The sequence below is a fragment of the Achroia grisella genome, unplaced genomic scaffold (genome assembly GCF_030625045.1).
Source record: "Achroia grisella isolate CSIRO2021 unplaced genomic scaffold, CSIRO_AGI_Agris_v1 utg947, whole genome shotgun sequence".
Classification (NCBI taxonomy): Eukaryota; Metazoa; Arthropoda; class Insecta; order Lepidoptera; family Pyralidae; genus Achroia; species Achroia grisella.
The window spans coordinates 1450905-1467146 of NW_026713071.1; the positions used below are offsets into that span (position 1 = coordinate 1450905).

General features: G+C 36.4%; 1 protein-coding gene across 2 annotated transcripts in view; it reads right to left on the reverse strand.

The window, feature by feature from the left end:
• Positions 1-13438, reverse strand: part of LOC131854094 (beta-1,4-glucuronyltransferase 1-like) — a 32609-nt gene extending 19171 nt beyond the window's left edge. For both annotated transcript variants that reach the window (XM_059205216.1, XM_059205217.1), the window contains exons 1-3: positions 13316-13438; positions 9923-10839; positions 9130-9286 (exon numbers count right to left, since the gene is read on the reverse strand). In XM_059205216.1, coding sequence (XP_059061199.1) covers positions 9130-9286; positions 9923-10839; positions 13316-13369 — 1128 coding nt within the window. In that variant the 5' untranslated portion in view covers positions 13370-13438. The remainder of the gene's footprint in view (positions 1-9129; positions 9287-9922; positions 10840-13315) is intronic.
• Positions 13439-16242: the final 2804 nt, after the last annotated feature.

Sequence of the window (16242 nt, forward strand, 5' to 3'; positions counted from 1 at the left end):
TTGCAATTTATCGTTACCACATTCGGAATTTCGCTCTGCTGCCGCCTCACGAAATTAAAGCCATTAATCGGACAGTATTACACTGTTCGCCATTGCACCTATATTTAACCGCGTGAACAATTACAGAGCTGTCAATGAAGAAAACTATATTTAGCAAAACCTGCTACCATTACAAAAGGAACCTATTCTTTGAAACTATTCTAATAGTGTTAGCCGCAGTAGTTTTTAACAGAATAATATAGAAAATCCTTTAATCAAATAAACTCAAGCCCTTTTGAACAGTCATAATTTTTTTTTAATCTACCGCTCATCCCGAATTCTGTTTCATTACAAGAAGAACGAGCAAGAAATTTGCTCTTATAAAATAATTGTTGTAACTTTAAGTTGAACTGTGTGAACGTACATGTCCAAGAAGCACTAATTTATTAGTGTCAAAATAATAAATACACAATAAGATTAACTCAAGTGTAGTGATTATAGCAGAGCAGTACCCATAAGTAGCACTCGTTCACGAGTACGATCATAGGATGTTTCGGCCTCTTGTGCATGTCATATTTTTTATCACTATACCTACCGTTCAGTGGAGAAGAACTGGGAAGATACTCAACTGGTAATTTTTTATTTTATATATGCTTTTTAATTATTCATGTAGGTCAAGTCTAGCGTCAGGTCGGTGTGTTTTCGAGCTGAGAAGAACTGACAAGAAACTCATCTCGTACTCTTTTCAAATAAGGTTGTACATGTTTACATTGCAAAACAATATAAGAGGGCGCTTTTTTTTTAAAACACAGGGGACAAACAAGCTTGCGTCTCACCTGATGGTAAGTGATTACCGCCGCCCATGAGCACCCGCAACACCAGGGGACTTGCAAGTACGTTGTCGGCCTTTTAAAAAGGAATAAGCTCTTTTCTTAAAGGTTTCAATATCGTATCGGTTCGGAAATATCATTGCTGGAAGGTGATTCCACAATGTGGTTGAGCGTGGCAAAAAGTTTCTAGCAAACTGCACTGTGGAAGACCGCCATTCATCCAGATGATCAGGATGGTATTTCAGTTTCTGGCGGGTGGTATGGTGGTGAAACTCAGCAGCTGGTATCATTCCGAACAATTCCTCAGAACACTACCCGTGATATATGCGGTAGATGCTTGCTTGTATTTATCAATTTACCACAGATATTCGTTTTTCATTCCCTACGTTACGTTCCTAATAATGTAGCGTAAATATATCAATAAAGATACAAATATAAACATAGGATGCTGTCAGTGCTTTGTGTCGAAACCGTTTTATGAGCGTTGTTGGTGGAAGGCCAGAGGCGTAGGTGACGCCCTGTTTACCAGATTGACAGCCAACAGTTCTGACGATAATTTATAAACGTTTTATCTGTGTGTGTTCTACCGATTATACTACAGACTGTGTTCTGAGGAATTGTTCGATATGATGCCTACGGCCACCTTTACCATCGCACCGCTCGCCATCGACAGGGAATTCATTCCCACACGCTGGAACCTAAGTTGTCTCGAACAGTGCGGTTTCAGAGGAGCTTCCTCCCGCGTACTTAGGTTGTGGAATGAACTACCTGCTGAGGTTTACTCACGGGACTACAGCATGGGGTTTTTCAAGAAGGGTATTAAGGGTCGGCAACCTGCACGTAATACTGAGGTTCATAGGCGTCCATAGGCTACTGTAACCATTTACCATCAGATAGGCCGTACGCCTGTTTGCCACCATAGTAGTATAAAAAAATTCTATTGTTTTTTGTTCAATCAGTGGGATACTGTCCCTGGCGTTTGATTGAAATGGAACTTCAGAAAAAATATATATCCCATCAAAAACATAAATGTGAAATGATAGCCGAGTTTAATATTATGATATATGCCTTGATTGTTGACTTCTACGACAAAAGAGATGAGATCTAAATGGGTGCCAAGTTCAATGGTCTGTCCTGAAATGTATTTATAACAATATAAAATATCATTTCTTCTTATAACTTAGGATAATATACTGTAGCCTAAGGTCTAACTTGGCCAGTTCTCATATACCAATTATTACTTTCGATTACTAGTTACTATTAATATTAAAATAGGAACCGTCAAGTAACATGTTTAGAACTTGCGAAGGCTACAGTATATTTCGTATATGAAAACTAGCCAAGTTAGACCTTAGGCTACAGTATATTATCCTAAGTTATAAGAAGAAATGATATTTTATATTGTTATAAATACATTTCAGGACAGACCATTGAACTTGGCACCCATTTAGATCTCATCTCTTTTGTCGTAGAAGTCAACAATCAAGGCATATATCATAATATTAAACTCGGCTATCATTTCACATTTATGTTTTTGATGGGATATCATTACTTTTTGTACATAAATTATACGAGGTACTTATTTATAACTAAATTAATACCAAATTATTTTTGATAAATTACTGTATTTTCGTATATTTACGGGGTATAATTGTCTTTTTTTTGTGTTATTTTCTATATTTTCTTGTAACTTTTAAATGTTCAAGTGCAATGCCAATTCAGTATCAGGAATTTTTCACCACAGATGGTTGTACTCTACAATAGAGCTCTCGTGACTTGGATCTAAATTGTTAAGACGTACTCCATCTAAGGTTTTAACTCTGGAGAGTCCAACGTAAACCTGCCCTTTATTAAATATAGAGGAGCCTATGTTGAGAAGAGGACTGCCAAAACTAAGGCCTTGTGATTTGTGGATAGTAATAGCATATGTTAAGCAAATACGGAATTGTTCTCTTTCAACATATACATTATTTAATATCTGAAACTTCGTATTGACACGTTATAAATCGAAAGTAAAGACGATTATGTAACAAATTGACTGTTATCTATTGAATTCTCAAGAAAACAATTTGTTACCAATGAGTTCTCATTCTCGAGTTAACTATACATTCCTACTTATAACTATACTAAAATTGTTATTAATTTTTAGTTTAAACTATTGTCTATACCATACGTATTTACTAAAATAATGTAATAATAATATAACCACAAATATATAAGTATAATTTAAGAAAGCTATGAATTTCGTAGCATAAATCGCAACCTTATAGGTTAGATATCGAGAAACAAAACATTGAGTTTTATCGCACCGCTCCCACACGGCGCCGCCGCGGCGCCCTATACCGAAATGCCTATTATTTAATAATTATTTATAAAAATAATGATTTTACACTATCGATGTGCGCTAAATATTGAAACAATAATTAATACCAAATCTCAGTTAATAACATAATAAATACGAAATTCGACTATACTCCTAGTTATAAGTACGAGTATATTTTAGACAGAATCTAAATTATAGCAACTAGTGTTTACCGCTCAATGCAATATTTGAAGTTTGCTAGTTATCGACACTGGTGTGAAGGGGTCAACGTAAATTGGTAATGATCGACGTTTTCATACAATATTACTTTCCGTCCAGTACAAGATGAGATTTTTCGCCAGGGATCAATGTCAATTGGTGGCTATCGACGTTTTCATAGAATTTTAGTATTCGTCCAGTATAAGTTGAAATATAATCAATTAAAGTGAAAAATTGTAGTAAAATGATAACAATTTACCAGTTTCAGATTTTTTCCTTTATATTCACCTAATTACCTATCTGCATGCCAAATTTGAACTTCCTAGGTCATCTGGAAGTGGGTAATAATTTTGATCTATAGTTGATCAGTGATAAAAATGACGATTTTTGGACATTAATATCTAAATAACCGTTTGAGATATGTTTATGAAATTTGGAACACATATTTATCTCGCAAGTCTCAATATATGAACCAAATTTGACAGGTTTGTGTGAAAGAGTTTTTGAGTTATGAGGGGGTCAAAAGTGGCTCCAAATGGTTCGTGTAAATATACACACGGTGCTGCAGGCCAGTTTACTTGAAACTCGGCTTGACACGCTTCCGCGTGTCTAGATTATATTTTCGGATAACTTACAATTTTTATACCGGATCTACTTGGCAATAAGAACGGAAGAGAGAGTTACAAAACAGCAGGTTTGCCAAAATATTAATGTCGTTTACAACATAACCCAGATTCAAAGGTGTAAATTTCTAAATTGCACTATATTTCTTGTTGTCACTAAATCAATTTCAACTAGATATATAAAACTTTATTTGCGTTTATAAATCAGCGATAAGTTTATGAAACCCAAAAAAATAATAGTAAATGATACCAATTATAAAAAAAGTGAGAAAAAAATAATAATCAAAATAAAGCCCGTGTTATGGGTACTAGATAACTGATACAAATACATAGATATTTTTTTTTTCGTAAATACATACATAATATACATAGAAATCAACCAGACCGATACAAACAATCATACTCATGAATACAAATGTTTGTGCCGTGCGAGGAATCAAACCCGCGACCGTCGGACGTAAAGCGGTTGCTAGACCGCTAGACCACCGAGGTTGTCAAGTCAACAATAATTAAAGAAAAAATAATTTAGGTCGAGAAGTGGACGGGGGTGAGGTTTTAAGGGTAAAAAAGTTTATCTCGATTTGAATATATATCAGTTGTCTAGCACCCATAACACAAACTCTCCTTAGTATAGAAATAATAAAAATGAAAGTAAATATAATTTACGGGCGATCTGAGTCCGAGAACTGGGTGGTACTCTATTTTAGGTTTTAAGAGTAAATGAGAGTTTATCTCGATCAAATATGTATCAGTTTAGTTTAGTGTTTAGGTACACTAAACTAAACTGTGTTAAGTAACTTAGTGTTTAGGTATAACACAAGCTCTTCTTATCTTGGGACCAGATGGCGCTGTGTGAAGTGTTTTAAGATATTACTATTATTGACCTTTATACCCCTAGTAATTAAAATAGAATAAATCAAATAAATTTAATATTTGTTAATGTAAAATTCAGTTTCAGCCAAGTTGTATGAGTAAGCATATTGATAGATAGATAGATAGATAATTGATTTATTGCCAACATAACACAAATAATACAATTTACAATAAGACACAAAACAAGAAATAAATAATAACATGGAAGTTGGCAATAGGAGCTGCCTCAGCTGTTGCTGATATAAGCACAACCTTAGTGAGGTGCACCTATACAGCGCTGGTTTTCAGGCAGCCCCCTTTACTCATAAAAAAAAAACTAAGAAGCGGGTTTTTTACTACATACAGATACATATAATTTAAACACAAAAAAAAATATATTAAATAAGATCTAGGATACACAAATATAAATATATATAGAATGAATTACAATATTCAATGCTCACAAAAACCGAAATCAGTTACAAAAACAGTATCAAAAGGAAAAAATTAAAAAAAAAGAAATTACAAGATAAAAAGAAAAGCCAATCCGTGTCGCCGCTCATAATCACAGTATGTAATAGTATATACGAGTACAAGCCCATAGGCACCCATGAGACTATGATACACGTATGTTATGTTAATATTCAGCTTCTCAATTACTTAGAATTTGTTTTTCCAGTAAAGCTCTTTTCAATTTACATTTGAAACTAAATTGGGACATTTTAAGACGAAGTGGTGGGGGGAGATCCTTCCAGAACTTTGCTGCAGAGAATCTGAAACCTCCTCTAAAAAATACAGTTTTATGCGCAGGCAATGCGATTTTGTCTGTATGTTTGCTTCTATTGTTCCGACTATGCACATCTTTCATCCACGTAATTTTATCATACAAATATTCTGGTATTATATTGCCTGCGGCTCTTTTAAACAAGTGGTGTTTTATTTACCACACTACGTCTCTCTTAAAAGTACCACGAGAAAATAAACATAATGACTCGTCTAAATAATAATAAACTTTAAAAGAATATTTATTTACATAAAGCCGGTAAGTGTGACGTCAAGCATTCCTTTGACGTCATATCCGTAGCTAACGTATTGGGAAACGATCCAACTGTTCGATCATCATCATCATCATCATCGCAGCCCGGAAGACGTCCACTGCTGGACATAGGCCTCCCCCAAAGATCTCCACGACGATCGGTCCTGCGCTGCTCGCATCCAATGCTTTCCAGCGATCTTGACCAGATCGTCGGTCCACCTTGCTGGAGGCCTTCCCACGCTGCGTCTTCCGGTCCGTGGTCGCCACTCGAGGACTTTACTGCCCCAACGGCCATCTGTCCTACGAGCTATGTGCCCTGCCCATTGCCACTTCAAAGTCGCAATTCTTCGGGCTATGTCGGTCACGATAATTTTAATAGTTGCAATAAATATAATAACTAGCGCCATTTCCTTTCTATCTGTTAATCTTTACATAGTATAAAATTAAGTCGCTTCCGCTATCTGTACGCTTAGATCTTTTAACTACGTTTCACCAGCGACAGGGGCAGTGTGACTCAACGAAGCCATGGAAATGTTTTGATGACTTGATTTACTCTTGAGATTGCATAGTTTACTGAATTTTTCATTAATGAAACTTATAGAACTGCCTGTGTCTAAAAGAGCTTCGGCTTTTATGCCTTTGATATAAGCAGAAGCTCTTTTAAACTTAAATATGACGGCTACAAAACTGATTACACTACGCAACTGATTCTATTGCAGTATTTAGACAGAGTGATTCAAGAGGAAGCTTTATGTGTATAATAGATGTGGCTAGTTGAAAATATAACAATTCCAGATGAGATAATCAAAGACATTGTCAACAGATAACAAAGAGTAGAACATAAAATTTGGCATGTCAATATTTCACAATGCGTATTTGAATCATAACACGATCTATTTTTATATAATCCTAATATTACAGAGTATAAAGATAGTGAGGTAAGATGTCATGGTAATTCTGATAGTATTGAGTCGATTTTGAAAAATGTATCAAGGAAGTCTATAAGTTTGATAATACAGGCAGAGCTGAAATAACATTCAGGAGCGGGATCATCATCATCATTGATTCGTTTGACGACCTCGTAGGTCTAGCTAGCGGTTTAGAAGACAGCTTTACTTAATAACGTTCTATCTGTCTATCTTTACTTCAAACGGTCACAGGTTCGTTTCCTTGTACAATTCAATATTCGATGTATCCGTGACTATGATTGTATTGGTCTGGGTGTTTCCTGTGTAATTTTTTTTATTGATTTATTGAATAAATTCATAAACAAACAATGAAAAAATTATACATTTGATAATAATTAATTATAATTGATTTATTGAAAATACTTAGTTAAGACAATCTTATTAATACTGACATTCTATTAATATTTAAACCATATTTCATGCAAATAAATACGTTTCATTTCATTAAATTGTCAAGAATATAGTTATATATGTATTTACAACACAAAATAATTAATATAATCAGTAAAATATATTTAAGTATTTATATATGTTATCAAATTAAAACTCTGTAATCATTTATCCATGTAGGAGATTTTAGCCGCTTATGAACGTAAAATTTTTTGTATTATAACTTTTTCCCTACCGTCGAATTCAGTACACAATGTCTAGTACCCATAACACAAGCATTGCTTAACTTGGGACAATTGTTCAGTGTTGTTATTCTTATTATATTTATTCATTACAATAGCGTCTGGTGTCTATTCTCGATAATATAATTGTTATTGTTAAGAAGTTAGCTAACAGCTGCGGACAAGAACGGTTTATTTACGGCAGGTTTATTTTTACCGGCATTTCACAAATTCATGCTCGTCCGGCCTCGACCGGATTCTATATTTTTCACACTCCACTTTTCCACGATGAGAGAACATTCATTAAACACGCATAGAAATAATGCCACTAACCTCAGTCACCCACAAAAATAAATCGAAAACATGTATTTATTTCGTAAAGATATAGTTAACTCACAATTAGTCTTAATTCTTATTCTTATGAAGAACTTTGCTCCATACATCGCCTTGTATTCTTGGATCTTTAAGTAATATGATTAAATTGCAAGCAAATTATTTAATACACAACAATGTAGGGCACACACAACTAAATAGCATATATGTAGTATGTAGTAGTTTTTTTTTAAGAAATCACACAGCGCCACATAGTCTCAAGGAGATCAGACTCGTATTATGGTTACTAGATAAATAATAGAAATACTTAAATGCAGTTTTGTTTGTAAATACATATGTACATAATATACATAGAAAACACCCAGACTGATACAAACAATCATACTCATGAATACAAATGTATATTCATCTCATTTCTCTAGTACTCATAACACAAGCTCGGCCTTGGGTCTAGATTGCGCTGTGTAAATTGTCCTGAGATATTATTATTAATGGATAATCAACAATCCTGGTATAGACAAAGAGAAATGATACTGGGACACACCAACAGTGAACGATCAGTAAACACACGTATCCTGCAAATGAGGTCACTACTGTTGGCAACTAGCCACACCGTTATAAATCATTGCACCTCTAAATATTTCAATCGCTTCGGATAATTGTTACATTGCAATTGTAGTATCAGATGATTCTTTTTTACGGTCAATAGGTACTTTAATTTATAATGCGTCGTTGATTGGAGATCCAATTTTAGAACTTACATCTAATTATAGATTCAAATGAAGTCAGGAGAATCAGTCCAGTTCAATAAATGTTTAGATAAATTGTATAATAAAAATCCAGTACATCTCAAACCACATCCAATTTAAAAAAAACCTCGGTTATTAAATTGACACTACCGATTTTCAAAGTCCGTAATTCCTCATTTAAAACCAGTCCCTCTGCAGATCATCAATATATTAGGATAATTGATCCAACATAAGCAAATATAATATTTGCCTCCAGGAGCAATTTCACTCAAGTCCGCTATCTGCACATTTATTTGTGTATTCAAGTTTAAGAAATAAAAAGATATTCGGTACAGCAAACTCTTCTATTTGCTTAATCGAATATCAGATTCTGCTAAGCTGAAGAGGAACTACAGTGGTACACTCATGCGTAAACAAAATATATTCTTTGGAAAGTATACACTCTATCCTGAGAAGACAAAACCATCGCTCCTAAGAATATCCTTCAATTCTTGTTCCTGACGGATCTAGGTAGCTAACTTTGAAGAAGGGCAAGAACAATAGATCTATCAGGTCGCAGTGCTACAGGTCAAAACATCTGACAATAGCCAAAACCCTCAATAAAGAAATAAGCAAACTCTCACTGACCTGAGTGTTCCTAGTGAACCCGTAGCCCAGGAAGCGTTCGTCATGGGCAGGAACTGTGTCAGGGGCCACGTAGAATGGTTCATACAGCAACTCGAAGTTGGTCACGTTGTGGCTGACATGTGTGTCCAAACTCTCGTTGCCTCCACTCGCCTCCCATCTGGAAGTTTAGGAAATTTCCATAGTGCATTTGGTAGTAGCAGTTACAATTATCTTTAGTTTAGTAACTATTCTAGTATTAAAATACGGCATTTGAGTTACATGAAGAAGATCTAAATTAGTAATAACTTTGACATAATATATAACGAAAACTCTATTATAACTTTTTTTTAAAACGTTAATACACTAATTCGCTCTATCCAAGCATTTTTGCTGGCCCTAAATACCCTATTTATACCATTACAGTCTCGATATTAATTTATTGCTACGTACGCTTCTTTGCGGACATTTCAACATGACTATGTACTATCCGGACTTCTATAAGAGAATTATTAAATAGATTCATAGTTTAGTGACCATCACAGTATATGTAATGTTATATTCGTATTTATAATTCTAAAGGATTTACTTACTCGTGCAACTTATGTACTTAAATTACAATAATAACTCCAGGGCAATTTACACAGCAGTATCTAGTTATAAAATAAATATAATCACCAGCTGTGACATATGGAACCGATTCCAATGTAATAATGTAGATTACATTTTTATGTGCTCGTTAAAACCTACGTCACACAGTTTATGTTCAATGTCGGAATTCTTGTATTACAATTGAAATATATTTTCGTACACTCACCTTGAAAAATTCGAAGCATATTGGTTGTAAATAAACACTTTCCGATGGAAAGGTATGGCTAACTTCTTCCTTGATAATCTCAATAATTCTGACTTGTTTGTTGGAAAATTTGCTACTCTTCTATCTAGTTCATAAGTGGGCACCACGTAAGCACACAACGGGCACTTGGGAGCCTTCGCCAGGAACTTGTCCAATGATTCTGCCATACCCTTTGAAGGCACGATGTCCACATCAACTAGGAAAACATAAGGTGTTTGGCAGTTCCTTCTTGCTAGATTCCGCAAATGATTTTGTGGGTATGGATGTCTTGCCCTCCAAGCGACTGTATCGGCTCGTCTTTCGCCCGGTGGTAATGGCATCGCTTCACAATTCTTCGCCCAATTAGGCATATTTCCATGCGTCCCTGGTCTTTCAGCTGGAGTGGCGGCATGGAGCGCCAATCGGGAGTATATTTCTGGTTGACAACGGAACAACCAAGTAGCAAATGCCCTCAAGAGCCTCAACTCATCTCCAGCAACAAATACAGCAACAGATATAGGCCCGGACCAGTGAGCTGCTATTCGCAACAATTCATGTAGCCTTTCTATAGAGCTCTGTGTAGCTAAACATACTCGCCGATTGCCTGATATTTCTGCGTACATATCTCCAACGGTTGCGTAGTCAAACATTCGGAAAGACCTTGATCCATCCCACCTGCCGAGTCTAAGATCTAGTCTGGATATAGGGTCGTCGTCTAGAGCAGCATTGGGGGCTGTATCAATGCATGGCTCGCAAGTCAACGTTTCGGTTGGTAAGGGCGGTGTGCTAACCACGGGGCACGGCTGCGGGCGCAGTAACCACACGTTGGCCGCTGCATTGTATATCACGAGAGCTATAGCTGTGATGGTGACCACACTCCATTGGCACCGCCAGCGCCACTGTTGACAAATTATTTGGAACAGTTATCAAATAGCACAGCATCCTTAAAGTCAGGAATGAGATTTTATTTTGTTCAATTCTTTCAAGACACAGAAAAAAATTCAAAATTTTATTGTTTTGGTTTCTATTTCTTTGACAAAGTCCTTTGATAATAACTTGTCTTATACATCTTCTAAAATTATATATAATTTTATTACATGTATATATGTATGTAGATCTTTGGAATGACATTTATTTTACAGATTAATTTAATATCGAATACTCATAAACCTGCAATGCCTGTGATAAAGACTTATTAACTTATGATAAAGTTCAAAATAACAAATTACACATCACTATTGTGAATATAAAAGTCATTAAGTTGTATTTTAATGTTTTAATGAACCATTAAACGAAATATTTTGTAGATACCTATTTATACCAAATTAACCCGACACTATACCGAAGATATCCCGGACGTCAGCCTGTACGAGATTGGTATGGCTCTTAAACAACTTAAAAACAACAAGGCGCCGGGCGATGATGGAGTTACTGCTGAGCTTCTGAGGGCTGGAGGTAGACCTGTTCTACGAATCCTCCAGAAGCTATTCAACTCCGTCATCCTCGAGGGCAAAACGCCTCAAGCATGGCAAAGGGGTGTGGTGGTTCTGTTCTTCAAGAAGGGAGACAAATCGCTTCTGAAGAATTTCAGACCCGTAACACTGCTGAGCCATGTTTATAAGTTGTTTTCGAGAGTCATCACGAATCGTCTAGCGCGCAGGTTTGACGACTTCCAGCCTCCCGAACAAGCCGGGTTCCGAAAAGGCTTCAGTACCATAGACCACATTCATACGCTGCGGCAGGTAATTCAGAAGACCGAAGAATACAACCTGCCACTTTGCTTGGCGTTTGTGGACTATGAAAAAGCCTTTGATTCGATCGAGACGTGGGCTGTGCTACAGTCTCTCCAGCGGTGCCAAATTGACTATCGATATATCGAAGCGTTGAAATGTTTGTATGAAAACGCCACTATGTCAGTTCGCCTCCACGACCAGAATTCGAAGCCTATCCAACTGCAGCGAGGTGTCAGACAAGGCGATGTCATATCGCCAAAGCTGTTTACCGCTGCGTTGGAAGATGTCTTCAAGCTTCTGGACTGGAGCGGGCTGGGCATCAACATTAACGGCGAGTACATCAATCACCTTCGATTTGCCGACGATATCGTGGTCATGGCTGAGACCCTGGAAGACCTTAGCAAAATGCTCGAAGACCTCAGTAGAGTCTCACAAGGAGTAGGTCTTAAAATGAACATGGACAAGACGAAAATTATGTCAAACGTCCATGTCGTACCTGCTCCCGTAAAAATCGGAGATTCTACACTCGAAATTGTCGATCACTACGTATACTTAGGGCAAACTATCCAGCTAGGTAGATCCAATTTCGAGAAAGAGGTCAATCGTCGAATCCAACTCGGATGGGCAGCGTTCGGGAAGCTCCGATATATCTTTTCGTCCAAATTTCCGCAGTGTCTCAAGACGAAGGTTTACGACCAATGTGTGTTGCCAGTGATGACTTACGGAACAGAGACGTGGTCGCTAACTATGGGCCCCATCAACAAGCTCAGAGTCACTCAGAGGGCAATGGAGAGGGCTATGCTCGGAGTTTCTCTGCGTGATCGAATCAGAAATGAGGAGATCCGCAGAAGAACCAGAGTGACCGACATAGCCCGAAGAATTGCGACTTTGAAGTGGCAATGGGCAGGGCACATAGCTCGTAGGACAGATGGCCGTTGGGGCAGTAAAGTCCTCGAGTGGCGACCACGGACCGGAAGACGCAGCGTGGGAAGGCCTCCAGCAAGGTGGACCGACGATCTGGTCAAGATCGCGGGAAGGCATTGGATGCGAGCAGCGCAGGACCGATCGTCGTGGAGATCTTTGGGGGAGGCCTATGTCCAGCAGTGGACGTCTTCCAGGCTGCGATGATGATGATGATGATGACCTATTTATACTTATACATATAAGTACTATTACGTCATTTTTCGGGGTTCGCAGAAAATCAGTGTTGTTGCTATAGTAACAACATAATGCTGAGATGGATCCCTTACACATACGCCATTTCACAACGACGTGATGGTTGTGCTGCACAATAGTAAATAACCTATGTCTTATAGTTTTTGTAACTGTTCTTCATTGTGATATATACATTTACTATTAATGTCTTTATATGTTTGCTGTAAGTGTAGTTTTTTTTTACACTACGATGGTGGCAAACAAGCATACGGCCCATCTGATAAATGGTTAACGTAGCCTATGGACGACTCACACACCAGAGGTGTAACGTGCGAGTTATCGATCCTTAAGAAACCTTCATATACCCTGAAAAACCCCATGCTGTAGTCTCGTGAGAAAACCTCGGCACGTCGGTTGTGGCAAATTCTATTCGATTCTACTCCACTCCACTCCGCTCTACTCTATTACTCTTCTATTTAATACTTACAATTTTCTCCCTTCGTAACTTGGCCATGGGTCGTGTTGGCAACAAATATTCCATCGAATTTTTTCAGCCGAACATCATCTAAGTCGCTCGAAATTCATTCTCGTCTCGTTCTTCGTAAGTCACTTCAATCTGTGGACAATAAAAAAAGAATCATCAGCATATGTTTCTTTCACCGTGAGAGAATTTAATATCTTCTTAAAAAGTACTTATCCATATCACGCTACATACAATTAAATTGTTTTTCGTGCGTATTTAAAACGTATATATAGTAATTATAGCATTATCTACATATATATAACTCAAAGGTGACTGACGTAGTGATCTATCAACGCACAGCACAAATCACTGGACGGATCGGACTAAAATTTGGCATGCAGGTAGATGTTATGACGTAGACATCCGCTAAGAAAGGATTTTGATTAATTCTACCCCCAAGGGGATGAAAGTTTGTATGAAAATTTGTCAATTTTAAAGCGATCGGGCTGAGCTGATAAAGCTTCTATGACGTAGGTATCCCCTAAGAAAGGATTTTGATAAATTCCACAAACAACGCAAGCGAAGCCAAGCAAAAGCTAGTTGAGTATATAACTCAATAATACTACAATTATATATGAATTTATAATACATTCATATTTATTGCAAACTGTTAATAAAATAATATTTAATTTAAGTTGCTATTACTCGAATTTGTTTGCGTCTGATTCAGATGACGTATAGAAAGTACTTGACAATAAATTTAAAAACAATATCACGTTATCACATGCTCTCCAAAGTTATCTCTTCTTTTAACGTCATTACACCTATCATACGTGCCACTTATATTATTATAATCTACCAAAATCTATAACCACCACTCGAGAATAATCTATACATATAAATAAAATTGTAGTGTATGTTTGTAATATTGAAATAACAGTTTTTACTACATGCATATGAATATAAATACGGTACATATACATTATTTTAAAAATCATTCACGAAAAATAACTATAATTTCAATTTGTAAGACAAACGAGCCGTGCCTGCGCTTACACCCGAAAAAAATATTCTGAAATTTATGTTCTATATGTTATTATGCTGCATAAACTATATTAATGTAAAGTTTTATTAAAATCCGTTCAGTGGTTTTTGCGTGAAAGAGTAGCAAACATCCATACTCACAAAGTTTCGTGGTTTGTTTTTTTTTTTTTTTGGACAATTCACACAGCGCCATCTAGTCCCAAGTTAAGCTAGCTAAAGCTTGTGTTACGGGTACTAGATAACTGATACAAGTACATAGATAATATTTTTTCGTAAATATATATATATTATACATAGAAAACACCTAGACCGATACAAACAATCATACTCATGAATACAAATGTTTGTGCCGTGCGAGGAATCGAATCCGCGACCATCGGACGTAAAGCGGTGTGCTAAACCGCTAGACCACCGAGGTTTATGGTACCACCGTTTATGGTAGATACTATATTATTAAAATAAGGTAATATTTTCGGATTCTTTTACGACTAACTACGGCTTTATGGACTTTTTTAATACTATACTTACACTACTATATCTGAACCTGTACAATAGCCGTGTCTCCTTGATCATGAATAAGTTTCTCTAATATTGAATACGTATGATATTAAAAATATATTCTCATAAATGAATCAACGATGTACCTACCTACACGAACACATTCCAATTATTATATTGTTATAGCAATACGGCGACTCCAAATATAAAGGCGTAATGATGATGGGAATGTATGTAACAATAGAACACACGAGTAGTCCATTAGAATGAATAATAGATTTATTATCCCATCTTAAAAAAAGAGGATTTTTTTTATATTTCACATAGCGCCATCTAGTCCCAAGCTAAGCAAAGCTTGTGTTATGGGTACTAGACAACTGATATAAATATATGGATACATTTTTTTGTGAATAAATACATATTATACATAGAAAACACCCAGACCGATACAAACAATCATACGAATACAAATGTTTGCACTGTGCAAGGAATTGAACATAAAAAGTAACAAACATTCATACTTACAAACTTTCAAGTTTATAGTATCAGTAAGATAATTGAAAAATAGTAATAATAGTAATAATCGTAATAATCTTAGGACAATTCACACAGCGCCATCTGGACCCAAGTTAAGCTAGCTAAAGCTTGTGTTATGGGTATTCACGAATATATATATATTTGTACCAGTTATTTAGTATCCATAACACAAGCTTTAGCTACCTTAACTTGGGTCTGGATGGCACTGTGTGAATTGTCCTGAGATTATTATTATTATTACGCAACTACAATCACGCATGGTGTAAGCTGCCCCTCCGATCGATCCCCCGTCCAATTCAAACGGGGATCGAAATTACGACGGCCTGAGCCGAGGTTCGAACCCCTAGTGGTGCCCTCAGACTAAAGTCGTATCCGTCAGGCAGGAGTTGGCCTTCAGCCGCTCCATAAGTCCTTCCGCGGGTTTGGAGTGCCATCTGCACTCGCCCCATAACGTCCGGTGAAGCTGTAAAGGCCAGCTACGGCCAACAGCATTAGAGTAGTCCGAAAAAAAAAATGGTGTAAGCTTGAGTAAGTACATATATTTCAGTATATCGTTAAAAACACAATTGATAATATCACTAATCATGCCTTATTATAAATAATGAGCAAAATAATATTGTTTAATTATAGCGTTTTATTAAACTATGCAATACTAGCTAAGCCCGCGGTTTAACTCGCCTAAAATTTATATCCAAGTTTCAACAAAATCCGTTCAGTAGTTTTTGAGTGAAAGAGTAACAAACATCCATACTCAGGAACTTTTGCGTTTATAATATTAGTAAGATTAAGAAAAGATTATCTTATCTGTGATTAAATAAACAATAACGCTTAGAAATTATATCTACTTTACAAACAATTTAAATTCAATTTTG